Genomic DNA, 27,626 nt, shown 5'->3' on the forward strand with positions numbered 1-27,626 from the left:
TTTATAGTGGAGAATGGTATTTCTCATTAAAGATCTAGTTACTAGGTACCATTATTTCTTCTTCTAGATCCTTTTTGAGTATATACAAAGTTAGAAAACAGGTAAGCATATACTGTCTTTTTCACACACTCAGACAAATGTTTTAGATATTCTCTGTGTATTTAGAACCATGAGTTCACACTGATACTTCCAGTTCTGGTCCAACACTATGTTTTATTCTAGCTTTCTCACTTTTTGTATTTTACTTACCTTTGCCAGCAGGGAGACATCTGGTTCTCATTTTCCTCAACATGTTTACTTACTCGCTCAGTCCTCATGTAGGTATTCAATTTCTTGACCATATAGGTCATTTCACATTAGTGCCTTTGACAGTCTAATGAAGAGTGCACCTTTCCTTCTTCCCACCTCACCATGTTAGAAAGCATTAACTTAAGCATGCAGTCAGAATTTTCTCTAACATCTTACCCAGAATGTAGAGAAGGTTCATTGATAGAATTGAAAGCTAGTTGGGAGAATAGGTGTGGCAGAAAGAAGATGAGGGGGGCAAGGAAAACTGTTAAGAACATTGTTGAAATAATGATTTCAGAAATGTTGTAACTTGCTAGTAGGAAAATAGAGGCTGTGAGGAATTGGGTTGTGACATATCTGAATTCAGGTACCTGTGGTTTCTAATTAAGGTTTTAGTGATCATTCGTCAGTTTTTGCTTCTTCTGATTGCTGTCTTTCCCTACCATTATTTGCATCTGTCATATGGACTGATAATCTTAAAGATCATTTCTTCTGCCTGCTTTGCTTATGATTTTATTTCTACCTTTCCATTCAACTGCTGCCTTTGCTTGCCTCCTTCTAAGGCATTGTTTGTATAATCAGTTTGACCTTCATTGCTTGGAGGGTTATGTTTTACCTGGGATGTTGGCCATCTTGTTTTGCAGTTAAGACTACTGCTAGATCATTGAGGAAATATTAACATAAGGTCAACCTTAGTTTCAAGTCTCATGTATTACACTTACACTCCATCATTTCCCTGTTGTTTAATGCTGGACCCATCTGGTCCTATCTTTTGTCTGACTCTCGAAGGAACATTCTGAACTTGAATTTTTTCTTTCCATCTGTCATTCAATATGACACTGGATAGTAAGCTTCTGGGCAATGGAATTAAAATTTGTTTGTTGTATAAATCATGATTGCATATTCAGTTCTATTAGGACATTTAAAATTGCATAAAGCTGCAGTTTTAAATTTTAATATAGCTTTATAGTTCTATAAATTCATTTTTGTTTCATAAAGTGAATTTATATGGATTGTCAACTTAAAAACAATGTTACAACATGACTTAAAGGACAAATACCCCCACATCTTACCCAAGAACAAATGTTCTTTTTACAGTGTTAGCAGATAGAATTCACTGTCTGTGAAGCAGCTTATTTTTATTTCCAATTTCTCCACTTTTAGTTTTGCTCTGTGTTTGGAGGTTCAGCTAACATCTCAGAATCCAGTCATCAAGATAGTAGTGTGAAATCCACAATATTCCCAAGGACTAGAAACCTGAGACATTAATGAGTATGAAACTTGAATAAAAGACTGCATCACTGGTTTCGTGATGAGGGTTACTGGCCAGAGTATAAAGGTTAAAAGCCACTGCTGTCCATTAATAGCTTCTAGGTTGATGATGCAAAGACTGTTGAAGCTAAGTGGTTTCTGTCTGAGCCTGGGTATGGAAAAGAGTCCGTTTTAATTAGCTTTTGTCATTTTATACAATGTATTCTGCATTACTTTTCAGTGTGCTAGCTGATTGGGGACATACAAAAAGGAATAAGAAGAGTATCTTTATTTTCTCTATATGTTCTAATTCTTTTATTAAAAATTATATTAAATTTTATATTATTATATTAAATCAATGGGCCTTTATTTTTATTCTTTTATTCATGTGCTGAAAATCAAACCCAGTGTCCCACACATGATAGGAAAGCTTTCCATCACTGAGCCATAACCCCAACCCTAGATCTAATTCTTGTGTGTTTCTTTTATTTAATTTGAAAGGATTTTCAGTAAGGAATGAAAAGTGGTATTTATCTTTGAGTTTTCTTTAGGTACCCTTTAAGTTTGTAAGTTCAAAAAACTTCACTGTAAATTCTCAGAAAATGAGACTTGAAATGAAAACTGTAGTCATAGGTCAGTTAGGTCATACATTTGACAGAAAAGGTGGGGGAGATGTACACATACTCATGCATACTCCATGTGTTAGGGTGTTCATAGTTAGGAATTTCATTTATTTTTTCATCTTGTAATATATTTTATTTAGAGGTCATTTGGAATTCAGACATCTGAAAAACATTTTACTGAATTTGGTTCTTTTTAAAACTCTGACTTCATATATGTGACCATTCATTGGCAGTAGGAAATAATTGGAGTCTCTACTTCAAAATCTGAAGCTTCTTGTGTGCTGACATTCCACAAGTGGAAATTTTTACACTGTGAAACTTTTTTTTTTTTCCACGAAATTATTGTGTAAAATCACCTTCAAGTTATAAGATGTACATGAAATGTAAATGAATTTCATGTTTAGGTTTGAGTTTCATTCCCAAGATATTTCATTATTTATTAAGATGTTTAAAAATCGAAAATGGGACACACATTTGATCACAAGTGTTTTGGATAAAGGATACTCAACCTATATAATGATAATAGTAAATACTAAACATAATACTGGGAGTTTTTTGAGGATGGTGACCATAGATTTTTGCCATTAAATTCCCAATGTCTGCAACAGAAATATCTTTCACCAGAGAGTCTTTGTTTAGTATTAAATATTTGAATTTCTTAATATTTGAAAATTGGACACCTATTAAATTTGGAAAAATTTCAGCCATCATTTCTTCTGATATTTTTCTTATTTCTCTGATTCCCCTTTCGAGATTCTAGTTATAACTGTCCTGACTTGATTGTCTTAAAATCAGCAGGTAAAACCTATAATCTGACAGTCTGGTTTATTTTTTAATTTATTTTTATTTTTTGCGGTGCTGGGGATTGAACCCAGGGCATTGTGCTTGCAAGGCAAGCATTCTACCAACTGAGCTATATCCCCAGCCCAGTTTGGTTTATTAACTTATTGCAATAAAAGATCATACACAATGGAGGAACCAGGGGGCATCTTACTGAAGAAGTTTTTATAAGATTTTTAATGAACTTTGAGTTTAGGTGACATTTGAATTAACAATACTTAATAGATTCAGGAAAGCAGTACTGCATAAATTTGATGTTTACAGACATAAGGTCTGGGCTACAAACTGAACTGTGATTCCTATTATCTTGGAAACTATGAAGTTAATATAATTGTGGAATATTCTGTCAGGAAATCTCTTACTTGAAGCTCCAGGTCTGGGTGTTAAATCAAGGTTCTCTATCAAGTGACTTAAATCCTCCAGGTTAGTGTGGGGGTATTTTATTCTTACTGATATGATTTCAAATGGCAACATTTCTTTTATCTTTTTACAAAAATACAAATGTGTTTGTTTAATATATATCACAGAGAGACAGTTTAAAAAAACGGGAGAAAAAACAGCTCAAAATACAGCGCCCTGCATAGAAACCAAGGATAGAGTAGATCATCTAAGAAGAAAATAAAACGACAAAAGGAGAGGCTAGACTCACCAAGTCAGGGTTCTTGGCCAGAGATCTGCTTTGTAGATTTCATGCAGGTACTTAAAAGCTGTGAGGTGGTGTTTTTTTGTTTGTTTTAAGGTTGGCAGCATGTGTGAATACAAATTCAAAGAGCTGCCGATGCCAAATTCTCTTAAAAAGCTCTAGATGGAGAGCGAGATGGTTCTGATGTCATGCAGATGGAACACTTGTTATTTAGGATGTTCAGGCAGATGTTATCCTTAGGTGTCCACGCTGGGGTGGTAACAGGGTGTGAGAAATTTTACCATGGGTGCAGTGTAAGAATAACCACTGAGGAACACTAGAGAGAGCTTAATCTTTTGTCTTCATATACTCTGTTAGCTGTTCCATGATTGGTCCCTACCCACTTGAGAAAGTTCTCTGAATAGGGAAGGCAGATGTCCATTGTCACTGCATATCATGAGAGTTAATTAGCTCCTGTAGTTGCCCCTTGCTTATGGGGCCCTGGATGACATTCCCACTGGGGTGAGGTTTTTTTTTTTTTGTTTGTTTGGTACCAGGGATTGAATTCAGGGGCATTTAACCACTGAACCACATCCCCAACCCCTTTTTTGTATTTTATTTATAGAGACAGGGCCTCACTCAGTTGCTTAGTGCCTTGCTAAGTTGCTGAGGTTGACTTTGAACTTGCAATCCTCCTGCCTCAGCCTCCCAAGTCCCTGGGATTACAGGTGTGTGCCACTGTACCCTGCTGGGGTCAGCTCTTTCATGGGCAATGGCTAGATTATGGTTTTAGGATGCCATTTTATGGTCAGTGCTGGCAGGGAGACAGGATCTAGAGGAACATGATTGAAACTCCAGATTTTCTGATAGTCTGATTTTCGTGAACAAAGTTTCGTGTAAAAAAGCAGTCACTTAAAAGAAGGATGTCCTTATGACACTTTATCATTGTATCACATCCTTGGGAACATTATTTCCTGTTAACTTTACAGCTGAATTTTATCTGTCATTTTAACCAGATTTTTACAGTCGCAATGAATTTTTACTTACTCATACATAGATTTATTGAGCCAGATGAATGTCCCAATGCATTCTGATATTCTGCATCACTTTTTTTTCTCCTTTCAGTTTTTATTTTGGGTACTTTCTTTCATCTTTTTTCTTCCTTTCTCTTGACTTCCTCCCTCCCTTCCCCAGACACACTACCACCAAGCTACATTTCTACTGTGCCCTACGCTTTTGAAATCTTATTTTGAGAGAGGCTCTTGTTAAGTTTCCCAGGATGCCCTGGAACTTGAAATTCTCCTGCCTCAGCTTCCCCAGTACCTGGCATTACTACAAGTGCACCACCAGTTTGGGTAGTATCTATTGCTGCATTTTCTAGTTCTTTTGCATTGTTCAATATGCTAATCCATCCATTAGAGTTTTCATCTGTAAAGGTTTGATTTTGGTTGTGTTTTATGTTTTTCATGCCTGTTTATCAATGTTTTCTGTGTATACTTTCTTGAGTATGTGGAAATTTTTTTAAAATTTATTTTTATTTTAAAAAAACTGGATACATGTTGTTACTGTTTGTACATGGAGTAACAGCATACCATTTGCGTAATCATACATTTACATAGGGTAAAGATGTTTGATTCATTGTTATTTTTTCCTTCCCCCACCCCTCCCACCCCTCTTTTCCCTCTATATAGTCCCTCCTTCCTCCATTCTTGCCCCCCACCCATCCCCCATTATGTGTCATCATCCGATATCAATGAGATAATTTGTCTTTTGGATTTTTGAGATTGGCTTATCTCACGTAGCATAATATTCTCCAATTTCATCCATTTGCCTGCAAATGCCATAATTTTATTATTCTTTATAGCTGAGTAATATTCCATTGTATATATATACCACACTTTCTTTGTCCATTCATCAATTGAAGGACATCTGGGTTGGTTCCACAGTCTGGCTATTGTGAATTGAGCAGCTATGAATATTGATGTGGCTGTATCTCTGTAGTATTCTGATTTTAAGTCCTTTGGGTATAGGCCAAGGAGTGGGATAGCTGGGTCAAATGGTGGTTCCATTCCAAGTTTTCTAAGGAATCTCCACACTGCTTTCCAGAGTGGCTGCATGAGTGTACCTTTTTCCCCACATCCTCTCCAATACCTAATGTTGCTTGTATTCTTGGTAATCACCAGTCTCATTGGGGTGAGATGGAATCTTAGTGTAGTTTTGATTTGCATTTCTCTTATTACTAAAGATGGTGAACATTTTTTCATATGTTTGTTGATTGCTTGTAGATCTTCTTCTGTGAAGTGTGTTCATATCCGTAGCCCATTTGTTGATTGGGTTATTTGTATTCTTGGTGTAGAGTTTTTGAGTTCTTTATATATTCTGGAAATTAGTGCTCTATCTGAAGTATGAGTGGCAAAGATATTCTCCTTCTCTGTAGGCTCTCTCTTCACATTGCTGAGAGTTTCCTTTGCTGAGAGAAAGCTTTTTAGTTTGAATCTATCCCAGTTGTTGATTCTGCTTTTATTTCTTGTGCTATGGGAGTCCTGTTAAGGAAGTCTGATCCTAAGCCAACAAGTTGAAGGTTTGGACCTACTTTTTCTTCTTAAGATGCAGGGTCTCTGGTCTGATTTCAAGATCCTTGATCCATTGTGAGTTGATTTTTGTGCAGGGTGAGAGATATGGGTTTAGTTTCATTCTGTTCCATATGGATTTCCAATTTTCCCAGCACCATTTGTTGAAGAGGCTATCTTTTCTCCATTGCATATTTTTGGCACCTTTGTCTAGTATTAGAAAATTGTATTTATTTGGATTTGTGTCCATGTCCTCTGTTCTGTACCATTGATCTACCTGTCTATTTTGGTGCCAATACCATGCCATTTTTGTGACTATTGCTTTGTAGTATAGTTGAAGTTCTGGTATTGCAATACCCCCTGTTTCATTCTTCCTGCTAAGGATTGCTTTAGCTATTCTGGGTTTCTTATTCTTCCGGATGAATTTCACGATTGCTTGCTCTTTCTGTAAGGTGCGTCATTGAGATTTTAATGGGAATTGCATTGAATCTGTATAGCACTTTTGGTAGTATGGCCATTTTGACAATATTAACTCTGCCTATCCAAGAACATGGGAGATCTTTCCATCTTCTAAGGTTTTCCTTAATTTCTTTCTTCAATGTTTTGTAGTTTTCATTGTAGAGATCTTTTACCTCTTTGGTTAGATTGATTTCCAAGTATTTTTTTTTTTTTTTTTTTTTGAGGCTATTGCAAATGGGGTTGTTTTCCTCATTTCCCTTTCAGCTGTTTCGTCGCTTGCGTATAAAAATGCTTTAGATTTATGTGTGTTGATTTTATAGCCTGCTATTTTGCTGAATTCATTGATGAGGTCTAGAAGTTTTCTGGAGGAGTTTTTTCGATCCTCTAAATATAGAATCAAATCATGTCATCTGCAAATAGTGACAGCTTAAATTCCTCTTTTCCTATTCATATCCCTTTAATTTCTTTAGTCTGCCTAATTGCTCTGGCTAGAGTTTCAAGGACAATGTTGAATAGAAGTGGTGAAAGAGAACATCCCTGTCTTGTTCCCGTTTTTAAAGGGAATGGTTTCAGTTTTTCTCCATTAAGAATGATATTGGCCATGGGCTTAGCATAAATAGCCTTTACAATGTTCAGGTATGTTCCTACTATCCCTGTTTATTCTAGTGTTTTGAGCATGAAGGGGTGTTGTATTTTGTCGAACGCTTTTTCTGCGTCAATTGATATCACCATATGATTCTTATCCTTAAGTCTTTGACAGATGGATTACGTTTATTGATTTTTGGATGTTAAACCATCCTTGCATTCCAGGAATGAACCCCACTCATCGTGGTGCACCATTTTCTTAATTTATTTTTGCATACGATTTGCCAATATTTTGTTAAGGATCTTTGCATCTATATTCATCAAGGATATTGGTCTAAAATTTTCTTTCCTTGATGTGTCTTTTCCTGGTTTGGGTATGAGGGTGATATTAGCTTCATAGAATGAGTTCGGTAGGGTTCCCTCCTTTTCTATTTCCTGGAATACTTTGAGAAGTATTGGAATGAGTTCTTCTTTGAAGGTCTTGTAGGACTCGGCTGAGAATCCGTCTGGTCCTGGGCTTTTCTTGGATGGTAGATTTTTAATGGCTTCTTCTTTTCATTGCTTGATATTGCTCTGTTTAAATTGTGTATGTCCTGGTTCAGTTTGGGAGGAGCATATGTCTCTAGAAATTAGTCAGTGTCTTCGGTAGTTTCTATTTTGTTGGAATACAGATTTTCAAAATAGCTTCTCGTTATGTTCTGTATCTCACTGGTGTCTGTCGGTGATATTTCCTTTTTCATCACGAATTTTAGTAATTTGAGTCTTCTCTCTCCTCTTTGTTAGTGTGGCTAAGGGTTTATCTATTTTGTTTACTTTCTCAAAGAACCAACTATTTGTTTTGTCAATGTTTTGAATTGTTTCTTTTGTTTCAATTTCATTGATTTCAGCTCTGATTTTAATTATTTCCTGTCTTCTACTACTTTTGCTGTTATTCTGTTCTTCTTTTTCTAGGGTTTTGAGCTGTAATGTTAGGTCATTTAGTTGTTGACTTTTCATTCTTTTCTGGAATGCGCTCCATGCAATGAATTTTCCTCTTAGTACTGCTTTCACAGTGTCCCAGAGATTTTGATATGTTGTATCGTTGTTCTCATTGAACTGTAAGAATTTTTGTATCTCCTCCCTGATGTTTTTTGTTATCCATGTTTCCTTCAATAGCATATTATTTAGTCTCCAAGTGTTGGAGTAATTTCTGTTTTTTATTCTGTCATTGATTCCTACTCTCAGTCCATTATGATCTGATAGGCAGTATCTCTATTTTTTTGCATTTCCTAAGGGCTGCTTTCTGGCATAACACATGGTCTATTTTCGAGAAGGTTCCATGTGCTGCTGAGAAGAAAGTGTATCCGCTGGTTGATGGATGGAATATTCTATATAGGTCTATTAAGTCTATGTTATTGATTGTGTTATTGAGTTCTATGGTTTCTTTTATTTTGTTTGGAAGATCTATCTAGTGGTGACAGCGGTGCGTTAAAGTCGCCCAGAATTATTGTGTTGTGGTCTATGTGATTCTTGAAATTGAGAAGGATTTGTTTGATGTACAGGGATGCACCATTGTTTGGGGCATAAATATTTACTATTGTTATGTCTTCCTGATTTATGGTTCCTTTAAGCAGTATGAAATGTCCTTCTTTATCCTTCTGACTAACTTTGGCTTGAAGTCCACTTTATCTGATATAAGAATGGAAACCACTGCTTTTTTACTGAGTCCATGTGCGTGGTAGGTTTTTACCCATCCTTTCACCTTTAGTCTATGGATATCTTTTTCTATGAGATGAGTCTCTTGCACGCAGCATATTGTTGAGTCCCTTTTTTTAATCCATTCTGCCAGTCTATGTCTTTTGATTGAAGAGTTTAGGCCATTAACGTTCAGGGTTATTATTGAGATATGATTTGTATTCCCAGTCATTTGGCTCATTTTTGGTTTTTAAGTTGGCTTAGTTTCTCCTTTGAGTGGTTTTTCTCTAAGGTAGTTTTTCCCTTTGCTGACCTCCATTGTTGTTTTTCATTTCCTCCTCATGGAATATTTTGTTGAGAACATTCTGTAGCGCATGCTTTCTATTTGTAAATTCTTTTAACTTTTGTTCATCCTTCCATTTCATCTTCAAATCTGAAGGTTAGTTTTGCTAGGTATAGGATTCTTGGTTGGCAACCATGTACTTTCAGAGCTTGAAATATGTTGTCCCAGGCTCTTCTAGCTTTTAGAGTCTGGGTTGAGAAGTCGGCTGCTATCTGTATTGGTCTCGCCCTATATGTAATCTGATGCTTTTCTCTCGTGGCCTTCAAAATTCTATATTTATTTTGAATGTTAAGCATTTTCATTATAATGTGCCTTGGTGTGGATCTGTTGTGATTTTATGCATTTGGTGTTCTGTAAGCCTCTTGTATTTGATTTTCCATTTCATTCTTCATTGAATATTATTTCATTGAATAGGTTGTTCATTCCTTTTGGTTTGTATCTCTTTGCCTTCCTCAGTCCCAATAATTCTTAAATTTGGTCTTTTCATGATGTTCCATAGTTCTTGGAGATTCTGTTCATGATTTCTTACCATCTTCTGTGTTTGGGCAACTTTATTTTCAAGATTAAATATTTTGTGTTCATTGTCTGAGGTTCTGTCTTCCAAGTGTTCTAGTCTTTTGGTGATGCTTTCCATTGAGTTTTTTATTTGGTTTACTGTTTCCTTCATTTCAAGTATTTCCGTTTTTTTTTTTTTTTTTTTTTTTTTTTTTTTTTGAGAATCTCTATGTCTTTGTTGAAATGATCTTTTGCTTCCTGCAGTTGCTCTTTCAGCTTATTGGTATTATCATTCATTGCCTGCATTTGCTCTCTGATCTCATCCTTTGCTTCACAAATCATCTTAATCATGTATAATCTGAAGTCCTTTTCTGACATTTCTTCATTGGATTCTGTTAATATAGAATCTAAATTTGTTTGGATCATTTTCTTCCCTTGTTTTTTCATGTTGTTCATGTATCTTCCCCTCTAGCAGTGCAGATGTGGGGTATTGCAGATTTCCCCCTGTAGACTTATAGTGGCCCTATAGGTTTCCAAAACCCTTTCTTTAAGGGGAGATCAATATTAGCAGTGCCCAATTCAGACGCTGAGCAATCCTAGACCAAATAGCCCGTATGAGGACAATAACAAAATTGTCATAATAAACAGAACGAGTTCAAATATTATCTTCAGTAAAACAAACAAATTTGCAGTAAGGTCTGCAGTTTCAAATGGAGGACAAAGAGGATGCAGAGGGATGTAGAATGAATGTACAAAAGTTCTGGATAATAGAAAGGGTGAGAGTGTAATCAAAAGAAATTGGATGTTAGCATGGGAAAAAGGGAGAAAGAGACTCTGTGGGAATAGGTAAACAAAAGGAAAAGAGAGCAAGAAAAGTAAAGAAATTTTTTCAATAAAGAGAAAAAAAGAAAATCTACAGTATAACAGTCATATAGTAATAAAATCTCCCAGTGTTCAGTAGCCTGATGCATGAGAGGTACCTGACATCGCGCTTCAAGCCTCCAGCACGTGTCTCAGGATGGGTTTTGCCCCACCTAAAGATCAGAGCTCTGGCTTCCAGGATTATCCAAGATGGCCGCTCTGGCTTTGAAATGTGTTGGCAAAGGGGGAGCTGCAGCTCAGGGTGTGGCCATGGTCAGCAGGAGGTCCTGGAGGCGGGACGTGGTTGGTCAGGCAGGGGTCCTGGAGGTCCAGTGTGTTTGGTGTGGTCGTGGGATCCTGGAGGCCGGTTGCAATCAGTTGGTCTGGGGTCCCGGTGATAGGGCGCAGTCAGTTGGTCTGGGGGTCCTGGTGGCAGGGAGCAGTCAGTTGATGTGAGGGCCTCAGAGGCAGGGAGTGATCGGTTGGGCTGAGGGATCCTGGAGATGGGGCTCAGTCAGTCCGGCCAGGGGTCCTATGGGGCCTGGCTGTTATCGCAAAATGGCAGCAGCCACGTGTAATCAAACCTGCAGGCACTGGAACAGTGAACTTCCAGGCAACAGCAGGCAGCTGGTGCTCCGCTGACGGTTGGTGATCAGTTTGCTGACTGTTGTGGGAAGATCGGGAGGTGAACCTCGTGCATTGGGTGATGGATAGGAGTAAGGCAGGTGATGGACAGGCGAGAGGCAGGCAAATGGCGGATGATAGGCCACGTGGAAATTTTTAATGTCTTTATTTACTTATTCTGTCATCTGTGTGGTTTCTGGGTCCGCTTTTGTGGGTTGATTTTTCTCATTATTATTATGGGTTATATTTTCCTGTTATTTTACATGTTCGGTAACTTGATTGGATGCAAGCAGTTTAGAATTCTACTTTGTTGGGTGTTGTCTATTTTCCTGCGAGTTTTGGCTTATTCTGAGATGTAGTTAAGTGATCTTTTTTTTTTATTGTAAACAAATGAGATATATGTTGTTTCTAATATTTGATCTTCTTAAGTCTTTTAAATTTGATGTGGGAGAGCAGGCTTTAGTCCAGGGATAATTGTTCCCACACCCCTTTAGATAGTTTGCCTGATTCCCCTGAATTATGAGGTTTTTCTCCAACACTTGTGAGAACATGAACTTTTTCCATCCTGGAGGGTAAGGGTAAGCCACATTCTTTTCCTCCTTTTGGTTCAGAAGTCATTTCCCTGGCCTCTGGTAGTTCGCTCACACATTGGCACATCCATATTCAGTTACATGTTTGAAGCGATCCTATATGTGTATTGTGAAGATAATCACTATGTTCTATGCCCTTGTAGTCTAGAAAACAAAATTTCCCTGTGAGGACTTAAATTATCGTGATTGCATATAAAAACTAAAGAGCCTTTCTTCTTATAAGGTTTGTTCTCTTAAGCTTTACTTTTTACTTGACTTGATCTGAAGTTCCATAATCAAAATATTTATAATTGTTTATACTTATTTTTTAGGTATGACTTATGCTATCCTTTATAGAAATACTTGTGACAGGATGTGAAAATAAACTTGATAGAGTCAGGTTGAAAACAAATGAGGAAACTTTTTAAAAATAAAATGAGATGAAACTAAAATTAAAATCATTTGTTCTTGTTATGGCTCCTGGGCACCTACCACTAATATAACTTCCTGTCTTTTAGAAGCTAAGACAGAAAAGATTGTCCGTGGTCCCCTTGGCTTTTCAGGAACAATCATTAAATAAGAAAAACACTAACTTTGGGCCAAGTATTGGTTATGTTTTAATCTTTTTTAAAGTATCTCAACCCAAGGTATGTTTTATACTTTTGGTATTTTGCTAAATTTAAATTTTAAAAATATGTTTTTTAGATTTTTTTGTTGTTAAAGATGACGGGGGTCTCACTGTCTTGCTCAGCCTAGTCTTGAATTCCTGGGCTCAAGTGATTCTTTTCCTTAACTTCAATGTAGCTAGGACTACTGGAATATGTCAGTGCTTCCAGCTAAAAAGTTTTAAATTTGGAAACAATTTGATTTTTAAAAGATTTTTTTTTTTGGAAATAATTTCAAAGTTGTGGAAAATTTGCAAAATTAAACAGTGTTAAGCACAAACATCTTTTATTCTGTTTATCTTGTTGGCCTTTTGTTTTTACTTGGGTGAAGCCTAAGGATATATTTCATTGTTCCCACACTGCATGGACATACATACATGTTTTTTTCCTGAATATACAGGTAAGTTCTGTGTACTATAGTCCTTTAACCCTCAATGCAGTTTGTATTTCCTAATCAGTTACATATTCACATCACTGTTATCAATTTCAATAAATTTAACAGTATTATACATTGTTTACTTAATCTGTTTTCAGTTGACCCAGTAATGTCCTTTGTGCTAGCATTTTTACTTCTATTACAGGATCTAGTTAGGGTGAGATATTGCATTTCATGATTGTTTGTGATTAGACTCCTTTAATCTGGAACATTTCCACAGCCTTTTCTTTATTGTCAGTCCTCTCATCTCTTAGAAAAGAGCTCCTTTGGTTTTGATTTGGTTGGATAATTATCTTCCTTCTGTTTGATGATGATGACGGTGATGGTGATGTACCAGCAGTTGAACCCAGGGATGCTTAATCACTGAGCCACATCCCTGACCCTTTTTGGTTTTTATTTTGAGACAGGGTCTTGCTAAATTATTGAGGCTGGCCTTGAACTTGCAATCCTGCCTTAGCCTTCAGAGTCACTGGGTTACGGTGTATGCCACCACGCCCAGCCAGTCAAATATATTTTCATGATTAAATTCAGATTGTGTATTCCAGACTGTGGTATTGTGTAGGTAGGTGTCTGTCGCTGGCTCTTTGCGGTTCCAAAATCTGTGGATATTTGTCACCGCCTGCAGCAACAACTTGCACGGGTCTTATGGGTGGTGGAGTGGAAACTGAGGCACTTCTATCTTTCTCTTTAGTGCACTGCTTTCTTGCTTGTTTATTTATAGAAGATAGCGGAAATGAGGTTTACTTGCTTTGAGAGGAGAGAGAGAGAGACTTTGCTTATCAGAGATAGACTTTGCTTAAGAGAGACGTTGAGAGAAGGACAGGCCTTGCTTAGAGCTTAAAAGAAGACTTGCTACACCTTAAAGTCCTGCATCCTGTGAACTAAGGGTATGTCCACCCAAGGTGCCCTAGTGATGTGTCTCAGTTCTCCGTTCTGCGATCTGCCTTCCGCCGCCCCTACTCGCTGCTGCCTTGTGTGTCCTACTAGCTGCTGCTCTGTCTTCTCTTCTCTGGCTACTGCCGCGCCGCGCTGCGTGTATCCTGCTGCTTCTCTGCTAATGGCTGCTGTTCGTGTTTCTGTCTCACTCCGCCTACGCTTATATCACCTCCAGGAGGCGGAGAGCAGGGCCACGCCTGTTACGCAAAGATTAGGCTAGACGCTTTGAGCAGGCAATTAGTGCTCGAGAACACATGCGCATACATTGTGTGCGTGGAGAAAATCACCTGAGTGTGCTTATGTCAATTAACCTCCTTGCTGCCGATGTGATCAGGCGCCATCCCGGCGCCGCCAACATGGCACAGCCCCCAACAGGTGTCTTTTTCATGTTTCCTTTCAGGACACTACTCTCAGGGATGTTAGGTATTGTTCATCTCTCCACTGTGTAATCACTATTTTTTTTCTCCCTTGCAACTAATAAGCAGTCTGTATGAAGATACTTTTAAGACCACTGAAATGCCCTGTTCTTTATTAGAATGTGTACTTATTTGGTATGTGTACAGTTGTTGATCCTTTCCTGTTCCAGTGCTTTCTATATTGGTTGTAAAATGGTAATTGTCCAAATCACGTACTCCCTTCACATTCAGAAGTTCTTTGAAGTTCTTCTATAAGCTGTCTTTCTTCCTTTTATTAATACGGATGCATGAATCCCTGTCATTTTCCCCCCAGACTTGATAGAGACATAACTAGACAAAAATTACGTGTACCTGTATTTGTGTGTGTGTAGTATACAATGTGATGTTTTGATATACATCATCAGCATCAAGCTAATTAACACATCCATCACTTCACATAGTTGCCATTTTATGTGTACGTATGCCTGGTTAAGACATTTAAGATCTCTTAGCAAATTTCAAACATGTAGTGCACGCTTATTAACTGTAGTTATCATACTAAGAGTTAGACCTCTACAACTTGATCACCTGAAAGTTTCTACTCTTTGACCAAAGTCCCATTTCCTAGCCACTGGCAGCCACCTTTCTACTGTTTCTGTGAGTTTGACTTATTTAAGGAATCCCTGTTTTTCCCCCAATAGCTTATAATTCATATAGTAATTAATTTGGAGCTGAATTTGTCCCAGTTTGGCTGGGGGACCCTTTTTAAGCTATTTCGTCCCCAAGCCTGTCCCTATTTATTCCTTTATGGCATATCCATGTTTATCCTGTACCTGCTCAGCTCCTGAAATCAGGCCTATTCTCTGAGGCGTACTCATTCCTTCTAGTTGTGGATGAATGATATGGCATTGTGGATGAAGGTTATGGCAGTATGGCAGTAGGTGTGCTTGTTGTTTCTTGGCCTTTTTAGCAGACTGAGCTAAGGAACATGCATGCATATGCATATACATTTACATAAATATAAATACTACACACAGATGCATATAGTAGATTCATGCATATTTACATGTCTGTTCTAGAAGTGATGAGCTCACACAGATATCTACAATATTGCCCCATCCCCAAAGGATTCTTGCCTTCTATCTTCTTCATAGTGAGCAACAGGAGCACATTGAGTTTTCTTTCCTTGTATTCTTATTGATTTAATTTATTTTTGATAGAATGTATATGACATTAACAAGCTTCCAAAAGTCAAAACTATACAAAAAGCTGAATTTATTGAAGAGTATCTTCATCCAGGGTCTGTTCCAGCCTATTATTAACCCCTTAGAGGGAATGGACTTTGTTTTCCACTCTTCCCCTTTTTGTGTTTCTTTTTTATACTAATAGCCAGATGTCTCTTATTTCCCTTCCATATTACTAAAAACTGACATCTACATGTACTCTTCTGCACTTTGCCTTTTTTTTTTTTTTAATGCTAGACAGGCACTCTACCACTTAGCTACATCCCCAGCCCTTCTTCTTTTTTTGAGGTAGGTTCTTAATCACAAGGCTGACCTCAAGCTTATAGAGTTTTGCTTGAGCCTTTTAAGTAGGGGATTATAGGAATGGGCCACCATACCTGGCTCATTCTGCTTTTTGATTTAGTAACACTTCCTGGAAGGCACTCAACATTGGTTCATAGAGATCTCACACTCAGGTGATATTTATTTTTAATAATTTTAAGAACTTGATTTTAGGACTGGGGATATAGCTCAGTTGGTAGAGTGCCTGCCTTGCAAGCACAAGGCCCTGGGTTCAATCCCCAGCACTGCCAAAAAATAAAAATAAAAACTTGATTTTAGATTGCATTTAGTTCTGGCTTCTTCCATTCTCTTTTATGTTGATTGTTTATGTCCTTTAAATTATTTATTTTTAATGTTATATAGGCATAGTTTCCCCATATCTGTTGTTGGCAAAATCTGCGTATTCAGTTAAATCAAAGCCTAACAAGTCACTTTTGAACAATAGCCGATTGAAATTAAAACCAAATAATAATGACACGCTGAATACGCATAGGTATATCTTTCAGGATATGTGCATCTGCAGTTTTTTTTCTTCCTTCCTTTCCCCTTTCTCCCTCCCTCCCTCCCTCCCATTATTTGTTAGCAATTGAACCCAGGACCTGGCAGTGCTCTACCACTGAGTAATGCCCCCAGTCTCTCAATGATATTATTCATTGAAAGATAACTAAAATTAAGCAGTTATCTGATGATTGTCATTGCTTATTCTAATATCTTTTATAATTGTTGAATTATAGGCTTAAGTTATATCCTCCCAAAGTGCCAAGGCACTAAATTCTATGCTTTGTTACATGGACTTAAGTTTCCCAAATTATGCTATTTCCAGGTAACAATTCTGATGTAACCATGGCTACCAGTTCTACTTTTGAAAGTTATGCTCACCAACAATGAGCATAACAGTAATACATTGTTTTACATGTAGATGGAAGTTGAGAATTTTTTCATAAAATAGAAGCTGTCTCTTTAAAAGGTATTGCCGCCTGTAGAACTTCATTGGATCAAGTAAAGAAAAAAAGATTTTCCACTCCCTTTCTCCCCTTTAACTGTGAATTCTCCACACAGTCTTCTATATTACATATTACAGAGTTTAGTTAGTCATATAGACATGGTAGATTTTAGTTCAGGGATATTTGTAGGTTTCCCTTAAGTAATTTAATACTCTGAATATCTAATGTGTGGTTTTCCTCTTAGTTTAAGACAGTTTGAGATTATATGATTGTATTTAAAAAGAAGTTTTAAAGAGCTAAAAGATAATCTTTGTAAAACTTTCTTCATTATTCTGCTTTTGCCACCCATCTTGTATAAAAATACTTCAAATTTTCAAAAGGGGGAAAAAAACCTAGCTCCAGATTTTTTTTTTCTCTTTCCTTCCTCATTTTGAATTGGCACTAAACACCATATACACACACTGTTATGCATTGCAGCACTGTATAGAATTTAGTTGTATTTCATGCTGGTTGAATCACTAATGAGAATGTACTTCTGTTTTCATTAAATTTTTTGTGGATAGGCTGGATGAATTCTAATCAGATTACTATTTTTGTCCTCACTTAGTACACTTAGTCTTTAAAATTCATAAATAAATTTGGCCCTGTTTTTTAAAAAACAGCTAGCCAGATTTTTTTCCCCTTTAAGAGCCAGTTCAGCCAGTTCAGAATAGCATAATATTATCATTTCTCAGGTTTTCAAGAAGAAACTCCTCTTTTTTCTGGTTTACAGTTGTACTTCAACAAGCCAGTCTATTATCACTGTCTTGGTACTGTGATTGTAAGAACCAATTTTTATCCATTGTTTTCATAGAAACTAGATTTACTGTTGTGGATAAATATTCCATAGGGCTGTCATTGGCTCTTTTAATTTACTTTTTTAAAGCTGAATGGAGGAGTGCTGGGGAGATAGCTCATTTGGTAGAGTGCTTGAGGCCCTGGGTTCAATCCCCAGCACCACAAAAAAAAAAAAAAAAAAAAAAAAAAGAGGATTACATTTGAAATTCATCTTTTTTGTTCTGCCCCTGGACAAGTGAATAAGAAAAGATATAGGATACTTAAGATTGCTAGTACTTGAAATATGCTAAAATGATTTCAAATCTTTAGAATGTTAAGAGTATTCAAAAGAACTTTCTTTTTGTTTAAGTATTCTCATTAGATTACTGAGCAAAAAAGTCATAAATTTTTAACAAAAAGAAAGGTTAAGGAATCTGGATTATGCTATGTATCTGCTTTTTATTTTTTTATTTTTATTTTTATTTTTTTTGTATCTGCTTTTTAAACCAGAATAAAATAAACAAGATTAAAGACAAGCCTGGTGATGTATTAAGAAGGACCCAGTTAAATCTTAGATCTATCTTTCTTCCCTTCCCCTCCCCTCCCCTCCTCTCCCTTCCTTCCTTTCCTTCCAGTGGAACCCAAGGGATATGTAAGCACTGAGCCACATCCCCAACTCTCTTTTAATTTTTTTAAGAGAGGCTCTGCTAAGTTGCTGAGGTTGACTTTGAACTTGGGATCCTCCTGCTACAGTCCCCATAGCCTCTGGGACTATAGGAGTGTGCCACCTTAGCTAGATTTTTAAATAGTAGTCACCAGAAGTGGTCCAAGGAGGTCCTGGAGAATGGGACCTCGGGTTTTATTTCAAGGTCTTATGAAGTTTTAAGGCTATTTATGGGGGCTGGGAACTGCTGAAGATACATCTATCTAAAAAAGTAACATCTGGATATTATATCAACTGGAAATGAAATCAACTCAGGACAACAGTAAATAAAGAATTTCTAGATGTGTCAGATTAAGACACAAGTAGAGATTAATTTAGAAAAGCAAGAAGTACACAATCACAGGAGAAAGCAGACTGAGAGTGAGACATACCTTTTGGAGTCTTAAGGTTTCTTTTAAGGGAAACTTTGTGAGAGGGACATAGAAAGGTATGTGGGAATATATCAGTCTGGTGGTAGTGAGAGGACTCGTGGTGGTCTGGCTGTTCCAGGACCCTTAGGTTGATATTTTCTCCATTATTTGATCAATAGATGTTGTTGAGAAAGTGTCCTCTATTATAGGTTTTGCTCCATATATTTTAAAAATACATGTTATTGGTGGACTAATTAACAGTTCATAGGCCAATTCTCTTACATGGGTGAATTTCCAGTTACTTAAGATTGTGAGTAAAGATTTGTAGATTTCTGAGAAATTTGGGAATGACAGGCCTGGGAGAAACTAGCTTGGAGAGCGACAGGCCTGGGAGGCATACTGTCTTTGGGTGAAGGAACTTGGTACACAAGGTTTTCAGATTAAAGTTATAGTCTCCTTGTTCTTCTTATGTCTCCTCTATTTATCTTTTATTTCTTCTACTCAATATAGACGATTTTGATTTTCTATGAAAAGTTAATTACTTTGTGGTATTTCCACAGATTCTGTACAGAATGACTTCAAGTGAAAAATTATGTGATATCAGTGTTGTGGGGATTGAACACAGCAGCACTTTACCAATTAGTTATATCTCCAGACCTTTTTTTTTTTTCTCTCTATTTTGAGACAGTTTTTAAATTGCAAGGCTAGTTTCAAACTTTCCATCCTCCTGCCTCAGACTCACTGGGATTAAAGGTGTGTGCCACCATGCCCAGCTCTTGTATCATTTTAGAATCATGTAAAGAGCTCAGAGCAAGTCGTTGTGCCTTCTCTTTCTCCTTTCCTGTTTTAAACTCTTTTCCCCTGTGTGTGTGTGTGCACCTGCTCTCCATATCCAGGTGTTATTTAATTTTTAGATAGATTTTCAGCAGCTCTCCTCCCCCATAATAAGCCCTATAACTTTATAAGACTTTGAAGGAAAAGTTCTAAGTGAATCTACTTTCTTTAGATTACTCATTAACATTAAAATGGCAAAACGACACCAAAAACTTTAGTCTTTTCTTAGTCTGTTGTACAGAGTAAACAAAAAGTTCTTTTAATAAATATATATGATATTCAGGGTTTCTGCATGCTGTTATGTCTCAGGGGCTTTTGAGATGACTAGAACAGTGTGCCCCCAGTCTGCTGTTCTTTCTAATAACACATTTAACAGTGTTTTTATGTCAGTTATCCCATTTGTTGATCCCAATCCCTGTGAGGTGGGTAGACCACTTTTCATTTATGTGCCACACTGCATGGCACAGCATGACATAACAATTATCAGTGATATTTAATACTTAACATAGCACCTGTTGTTTAATGTATTCTTGATTTTTAGTTTAGAACCTTGAGCTGCCCTGTTTTTTCATTATATGTGGAACTAGACAACCCTTTTATTACTAAAAAAATTATTATCCAGAGTTAGTACTTTAAAAAAAAAAAAAAAAAAGAAAATGCTTTTTTGAGACACGTGTTCTTTTTTCTTTTTGTGGTTGTATGTGTGTGCTAGGGATAGAAGCCAGGGCTTTGCACATGCTAGGCAAGCATTCTGTCACTGAATTAGTCCCAGCCCATGATACCTATTCTTGCCAAGAGCCTGGACTCTGACTGGTCTTGGGGTACTAGAGTTCGCTAAAATGAAGGGTCTAATAACTAACGGGTATACAGATTATATTGGTGATGTTCAAGAGGAGTACAAAAAATACCTCAGTTTTAGAAATCTTTTGTCTATATCCAGGCATTTGTGCCTTGGGAAGCCTGATGAAGTCATTGTATGAGTGCATAAATTATTTAAACTATTAATGAATCATCAGTTTATGTAAATTTGGTATGTATGAATAATGAGAATGAATTTTTCATCAATCCTGAAGTAGGCTTTCCTATTTGTTCTCTTATTTTTGGTGTACAGTACTTAAAATATGAACGGAAAACATGTAATAGATCAGATTTATTTGAAATTTAAAGGAGATAATTTAATTTCACTTTTATAAAGGATAGAGAAGATGAGGTGTTACTTTTTGGTTCTTTTTAGTTATTCATGACAGTAGAATCCATTATTATATAATCATACAAGCATGTAATATATCTTATTCTAATTAGGATCCCATTCTTGTGAGTGTACATGATGATGGAGTTTGCTTAGGTATTTTCATATATATACATAGGAAAATTTGTTAGATTCATTCTTCTGTCTTTCCTGTTTCTATCCCTCTTCCCTTCATTCCCCTTTGTCTGATCTCCTGAACTTATCTCTTCCCTCAATCCAAATCCTCTACCATTGTGGTTTAGCTTCCACATATCAACAGAAACATTTGACCTTAGTTTTTTTGGATTGTCTTGTATCACTTAATATGATAGTCTTCAGATAGATCCATTTACTGGCAAATGCTGTAAAGTCATTCTTTATGGCTGAGTAATATTCCATTGTGTGTGTGTGTGGGGGGGGGTTGTATATCACAATTTCTTTATCCATGTATCTGTTGAAGGGCACCTAGGTTGACTCCATAGCTTAGCTGTTGTGAATTGTGCTGCTATAAACTTTGGTGTGGCTGCATCACTGTAGTATGCTGATTTTAAATCTTTTGGATATATGCTGAGAACTTTTTTATGTTGTCAGTCTTTGTTTAATCAGTGTTCTTTTGAAAGTGAGGGATTTTTCCCTTTTATGCAGATTGAATCCTATGGATTGATTTTTATAGGTTTAGTTATTAATTCTGAAATTCAGAGTATTATAACAAGTGTTTTTTTTTTTCCATAAACTTTAACAAATTGATTTGACAGCACAGTAACCTGAATTAATGCAAGGCAATTTATATCTTTATCTCACTTTAGTATGAACACTTAACCATTTTGCTGCAGAATTCATGAGTATTATTACATGATACCCCTCTAAATCCCCAGTTTCTTATAAGTTATATGTACCATATTTACCTTCATGACATTTGAAAATGTCAAATGATGTACACAGCTGGGCTCACTGTTTTCACATTGATGGGTATGAACCTGTATTGCCTGTAATAAGCTACCTGGTCCCTATTGAAAGATTGTGGAGCATGAATGTGTAGTGTGAGGAATAAAATTTACCAGAGAACATAATATGTGGATTACTAAGTTAATACAAGCATGGCAAGAGGTTCACTTTCAACTGCCATCTTTTGGTTATAGTTGCACAGAGCACCAACTGCCCAATTTTATGACCAATTACCACAGTGAGTATGTCTTACATACAAATGGGAACCTGATTAAAATAGCACTCAGCCTCCTCTGTCTGGGATATATTTTTATTCATTTAAATTGTTTATGATTTTTAATTTTAAAGATACAAAGATGGAAACAGATGACCTTTTTCTTATTTCTCTAGTCACCTACAAAAGCTGTATATAATGCTAGACATTGGAACCATCCGGATTCAGAAGAACTACCTGGGCCACCAGTAGTGAAACCTCAGAGTGTCACAGTAAGTGTTCCAAATTTTATTTTTTGTGTTCTTTAACCAGTTGTAAATAGTTATCTTAAGCAGTTACTATCTTAATTCATAATGTATAAATCTTTGACTTTTCTATTTAACAGTGTATTTTGGACTCCCTCACTGAAATTTAGTAGCTTCAGTTTAATTCATTGAGAAAAGTGAGGATTGTGGGTAGGAGAGCAAAACTTCTTATACCTTCTAGGTCATAAATGAAAGCCTTAAAAAATAAGGATCTTTTTATATGACCCACATTTTATATGATTTACAGGAATTAGTATTTAAGAACATATTTTCCTTACTTGAAATTTGTATTGACTACTAACAGCTGTTCTGTCAATTATATCCTATATAGATCTCAAAGTGGCTTTCACTTCTTAATTTACTTTTCAGAGGAAACCCTTTCTGTACTTGAAGTATTACTTTCCAATTCGAAAACTGAATTGAAGAAAAATTCTTAATGGATTGTTTTCTTTAGAAGGATTAGTAGTATCAGATTTTAAAACTACTAGGTTAACAAAGCCTTAGTCATCTAAAGCTATCTTAAAGGAATGACTTCTTTATAAACAACAAAATTCAGAATAAAGATATTTCTTTGGACTTTTTTGTTTGTTTTTAATTTTGTTTATTTTTTGGTGATGCTGGGGAATAAACTTAGGGCCTTGTGCATGCTAGGAAAGCACTCTATCACTGAGCCATATCCTCAGGTCTAGGAATAGAGATACTTCTAAAACACAGTGTACACTTTGCTTTTCTTAAATTGATAATATTAAAATTCCTATTAATAGTGTAAAGTCATCTTTATGTGTACTAGTGATTATCTGCCATATTGATGTATGCTATGTTGTTGTTATAGCTATTTATTTCTACTCCAAACTACTTCAGCTTCCTATGCTTCCAGGATTCTTTGGTCTGTTTTATTTTTTCTGTTCCATCCCTAGCTGCTTATCAATGCTATTCGTGCATGCAATTGTGGTTCTTAATACTTTTAATGGTCCTGGAGACAAATAACAAGTTATATTTAAAGGTTGAAAGATTTTAAAAGACCAGAAGCAATTCCTGAGTGGTTCTTTTATGTGTAAATCAAGTCTTACCTAGTAGTGCATGGAATTTAAAGTTACCTCTTAGGTCCTTTCAGAGGCCTCCCTTCCTTGCCTTTAAAAAAAAAAAAAAAAAAAAAAAAAAAAACTCTTTTTTTAAAACTAAATTTGCCAGATAGACAAGATGTAACTATTTAAAAATATATTTAATTAGAACAACTAATTGAATACAACTTTATTAATAGGTGAGGCTGTCTTCAAAGGAACCAAATCAAAAAGATGATGGAGTTTTTAAGGCTCCTGCACCACCACTCAAAGTGATAAAAACTGTGACAATACCTACTCAGCCCTACCAAGATATAGTTACTGCACTGAAATGCAGAAAAGAAGACAAAGAAGTAAGCAGCCATATACAGTTTTACTGCACGTGGATAGATTTTTGTATGTAACATTAAGCCTTTTAATGTCTTGAACAAATATCAACACCCTGATAGGGGCAGTTTTGAACCACAAAATTATCTTGTCCTACAAGATACAGTGTTTTAAGAAATACTTTTAATGCCATCTAACGAACTGATGTATATACTTTGATATGAAGTACAGTGAACCTATAGATGTAAGTATGCTAGTTCATAGTTACAAAAGAGGTGGACTTATTTTTTTCTTGGCAGTTATATACTGTTGTTCAGCACGTGAAGCACTTCAATGATGTGGTGGAATTTGGTGAAAATCAAGAATTCACTGATGACATTGAATATTTGTTAAGTGGCTTAAAGAGCACTCAGCCTCTAAACACACGTTGCCTTAGGTAAGATCTTATTTTTATATTTTATAACTATCTGCATGTTATATCTTACTAAATTTTTTTCACCTGCGTATTGTAAGAAGAAAACAGACATTTTTGTTTCATAGTGTATAGACTGCAGTGTATTAAAATGTGATCAGTTTCTTATAAAGAAGTTGATTATAATGTAGAGAAAACTGGGTGATCAGTCTTTTTAGCATGGTATAAGCTTCATTTTCTATATGCTTGAAAAAATAGTGTACTAAAGAATTTTTTTTCACCATTTCAAAATTTCAAGCATCAGGTGATGAATTAGGTGAAAATGTAAGCATGCTGTGAAATGGATCATCTTTTGCATACTACAATTGATTGAATATCATGATTTGGTTGAATTGTCTAGTCATTTGGGAGTATATCCAGCCAAGCGTAATTATTTATAGTTTTCATATATCAGAAGCCTTATGAAATGTAGGTAGGATCTTATGCTTTTTATGGTTGTAGTAATGAAAAGGAATAAAGACAGTCGTTTTTTAAAAAATATAGTATACCCAATCACATACTAAGTATCAGTGTTTTTTTTTTTTTTTTAATGTTGATAGACCTTTATTTTATTTATTTATATGTGGTGCTGAGAATCAAACCCAGTGCAAGTGCTGTACCACTGAGCTATAACCCCACCCCCAGCATGTTTTTTTTTTTTTTTTTTCCCGGTGCTGGGGATTGAACCCAGGGCCTTACACTTGTGAGGCAAGCACTCTACCAACTGAGCTATATCCCTAGCCCCCCAGCATGTTTTTAATAATTTGATTTTGCCAAATTATTGGTAATTGGGTTTTAGGTTTGTTTTGTTGGGTTCTTTTTTTGTTTGTTTTGGTTTTTTGTTTTTTTGGTGGTAGGCATTGAACCCAGGACCTCTAGCATGCTAGACCAACACTCCCACCACTGAGCTATACCCCCAACCTTGCTCATGATTTTTATATTAGGATCTATATAGGGAAAACTTTGACTCTTCTTCCTCCTTTGTTTTTGCTTGTTTTGGCATTATGCAAACAAAAAACTAATATATTTTCAATTTTCTGAACATTGTCTATTTTCTTCTAGTGTTATTAGCTTGGCTACTAAATGTGCCATGCCCAGTTTTCGAATGCACCTAAGAGCACATGGAATGGTCGCCATGGTCTTTAAAACTTTGGATGATTCCCAGCACCATCAGGTATTTTTAAGTTTCTGAGATTGGGAAGCATTATTGAGGAATTTTTGTCTATTAAGACTATTAAAAATACCCTCACTGAATATTCATATAAATATATCCTAGTTATAGATTAGGTTCATTTTATTTGCTGAATATGTAGAATTTAATGCTGTAACTTTTTGCTTAACAATTCACTTGATTATGTTCTCATGGCAGTATTTTTTTCCCTTAATTCACCAGTTTTGCTAAAATTTTATTTATAGTAGCTAACGTTCCATACTGGGTATTTAATTCTGTAAGCTTGATTTCCTCTATTAAGGAGTACTGTCAAAAATCTTTTTAACATTGTTTGATATTCATAGTATGAATAAAAAGGTTCTGAAATACAGCCATAATGTTTTTTTTTTTTGGGAGGGGTGTGGTTCCGGGGATTGAACTGAGGGGCACTCCACCACTGAACCACATCCCCAGCCCTATTTTGTATTTTATTTAGAGATGGTCTGACTGAGTTTCTTAGCACCTTGCCATTGCTGAGACTGGCTTTAAACTGTCTATCCTCCTGCCTCAGCCTCTTGAACGGCTTACAGGCATGCGCCACCTCACCCTGCAAGCCATAATTTTAAAACATTTTGTCCCTTGTTGAATTTGAAAGATAGTTGAATTGTTGATAGGATTAAATCCTTCACTTTATTGTCTTTGATGTTTTTTCATAATAATAAAATTCATTTTTAATATTGTTCAAAGTTGGAAAATAAAAATCTTCATTGGTCATCATCATCAATAGTGGTATTTTGAGATTACTTTATATTTTTATTCAAGGAAATTATGTTACCACTACAGAACGTGGGTGACACAATCTGAGTCTTCTGAGACCCAAAGTAATGTGCTTAACCCTGAGTAGACATAAATAACTTACCAGTTTGTAGCACAGAAAATAAGGGACAAGGGTGAAAACTGAGAAGGTTGCTTTATTGTGTGCTTAAGAGTAGACTGAAACTTTACTGTGTTTTGTCAGGATAAGTGGATTCCTCCTGGCCTTTATTTGGCATCCTAATTTTTGCAGATAGTTTGCTGTGTAAACATTTGGTCAGTTGTATGATTAAATGTCTTAAGTTTCCTACTTTTGGGGTTTCAGAGTTTAAATCTCTTTATTTTATTTTATTTTATTTAGCTTGGAATATTAACCAGTATAAAAATCTTAAATCTTCAGATAGTGAATTTTATTTCTGTACATTGAAATAATATATCAATTGTTGGAATATCTCAAGTGTAAGCCATTTTGTTTCATAGCCATCCCTTGGTATCTGTGGGAAATTGGTTCCAGGACCCACACAGTTACCAAAATCCTTGGGTCCCTTATATAAAATTGTGTGGTATTTGCATGTAACCTGTGCTCATCCTATTTTATGCTTTAAATTGTCTCTAGATTAGATTACGTGATACCAAGTAAATTCTATGTAAATAGTTCTATATTATTTAGGGAATAATAAGAAAAAAAAGGTTGTAGGTGTTAAATACACGTGTTTTTTTGTTTGTTTTTGCTGCTTATATTTTTGGCTCCATGATTGGTTGAATCTGTGGATATAAATACCAAATGCTGACTGTATTGTATTATACATTATTCTAAAATATGTCACCTTGAATATTTATAGATTATGGCACCTACTATAAAAGACTGCCGACTACTGGATTTGAGTGATTTTTGAGAGCATATTTTATTAGTGCTTTATAAAATAATTATCAAGGTCAGCCAGACTTTATTGGTTTATTTTAAGGCAATTACCAATATATGTTTATTCAACATTATAAGTTTGTATACATTGATGCAAACTGATCTGTGTTTATTTTGCAGGGAAAAGATATGCTGTTTTTGAAACAATTTATCAATTTTGAACTCAAATTTTGACTATCTTATTATCATAGAGAATTAAAAGGATATTGTAATAGGGTTTTATGATTATGTGTATGTGTCTAAAAAACTGTTCTGTGAACTTTTCATTTAGCAGAACATGACCAAAGAAACATGTAATTCAGCATACCTTCTTCTAGTTTGGGAACATTTACATAGGGAACATCCATAGAGATGAATATTTTAAGTAACAATGCTTTTAAAATTTATTTACTTTATTTAATGTTTCCCTAAAATGTTTAGGGATACCACTGAATCAAACATTTTCAAAGTTTCTAACACAATGAACAATGTTCATTTCAGGCTTACTAACTTTTTTTGGTGGTACTGGGAATTGAACCTAAGAGTACTCTACCACTGACCTTCATCCCCAGCCCTTTTTTATTTCTTGTTAAATTGAGACTCAAACTTGAAAGTTGTCCTGCCTCAGCCTCCCAAATAGTTGGCATTACAAGGCTATTGTAATGTACCAGGTGGCACCTGGTACATTTTAACTCTTAAATAAATGTCAGTAACAGTCTTATTTCCTGAGATTTTTGGTAATTGCTTTTTTGTTTTTGGTCT

The 27,626-nt window shown here is 35.8% G+C and overlaps 1 protein-coding gene across 4 annotated transcripts in view; it reads left to right on the forward strand.

Moving 5' to 3' along the window:
• WAPL (WAPL cohesin release factor) overlaps positions 1-27,626 on the forward strand; it is an 88,022-nt gene that overhangs the window by 37,682 nt on the left and 22,714 nt on the right. For 3 of the 4 annotated variants that reach the window (XM_079138190.1, XM_079138192.1, XM_079138191.1), the window contains exons 5-8: positions 22,033-22,128; positions 23,423-23,575; positions 23,849-23,985; positions 25,063-25,174. In XM_079138190.1, the coding sequence (XP_078994316.1) occupies positions 22,033-22,128; positions 23,423-23,575; positions 23,849-23,985; positions 25,063-25,174 (498 nt within the window). The remainder of the gene's footprint in view (positions 1-22,032; positions 22,129-23,422; positions 23,576-23,848; positions 23,986-25,062; positions 25,175-27,626) is intronic. The other variant, XM_079138193.1, reaches the window with a different exon arrangement.

This window comes from Sciurus vulgaris, assembly GCF_902686455.1.
Source record: "Sciurus vulgaris genome assembly, chromosome: 4".
In the NCBI taxonomy this organism is placed as follows: Eukaryota; Metazoa; Chordata; class Mammalia; order Rodentia; family Sciuridae; genus Sciurus; species Sciurus vulgaris.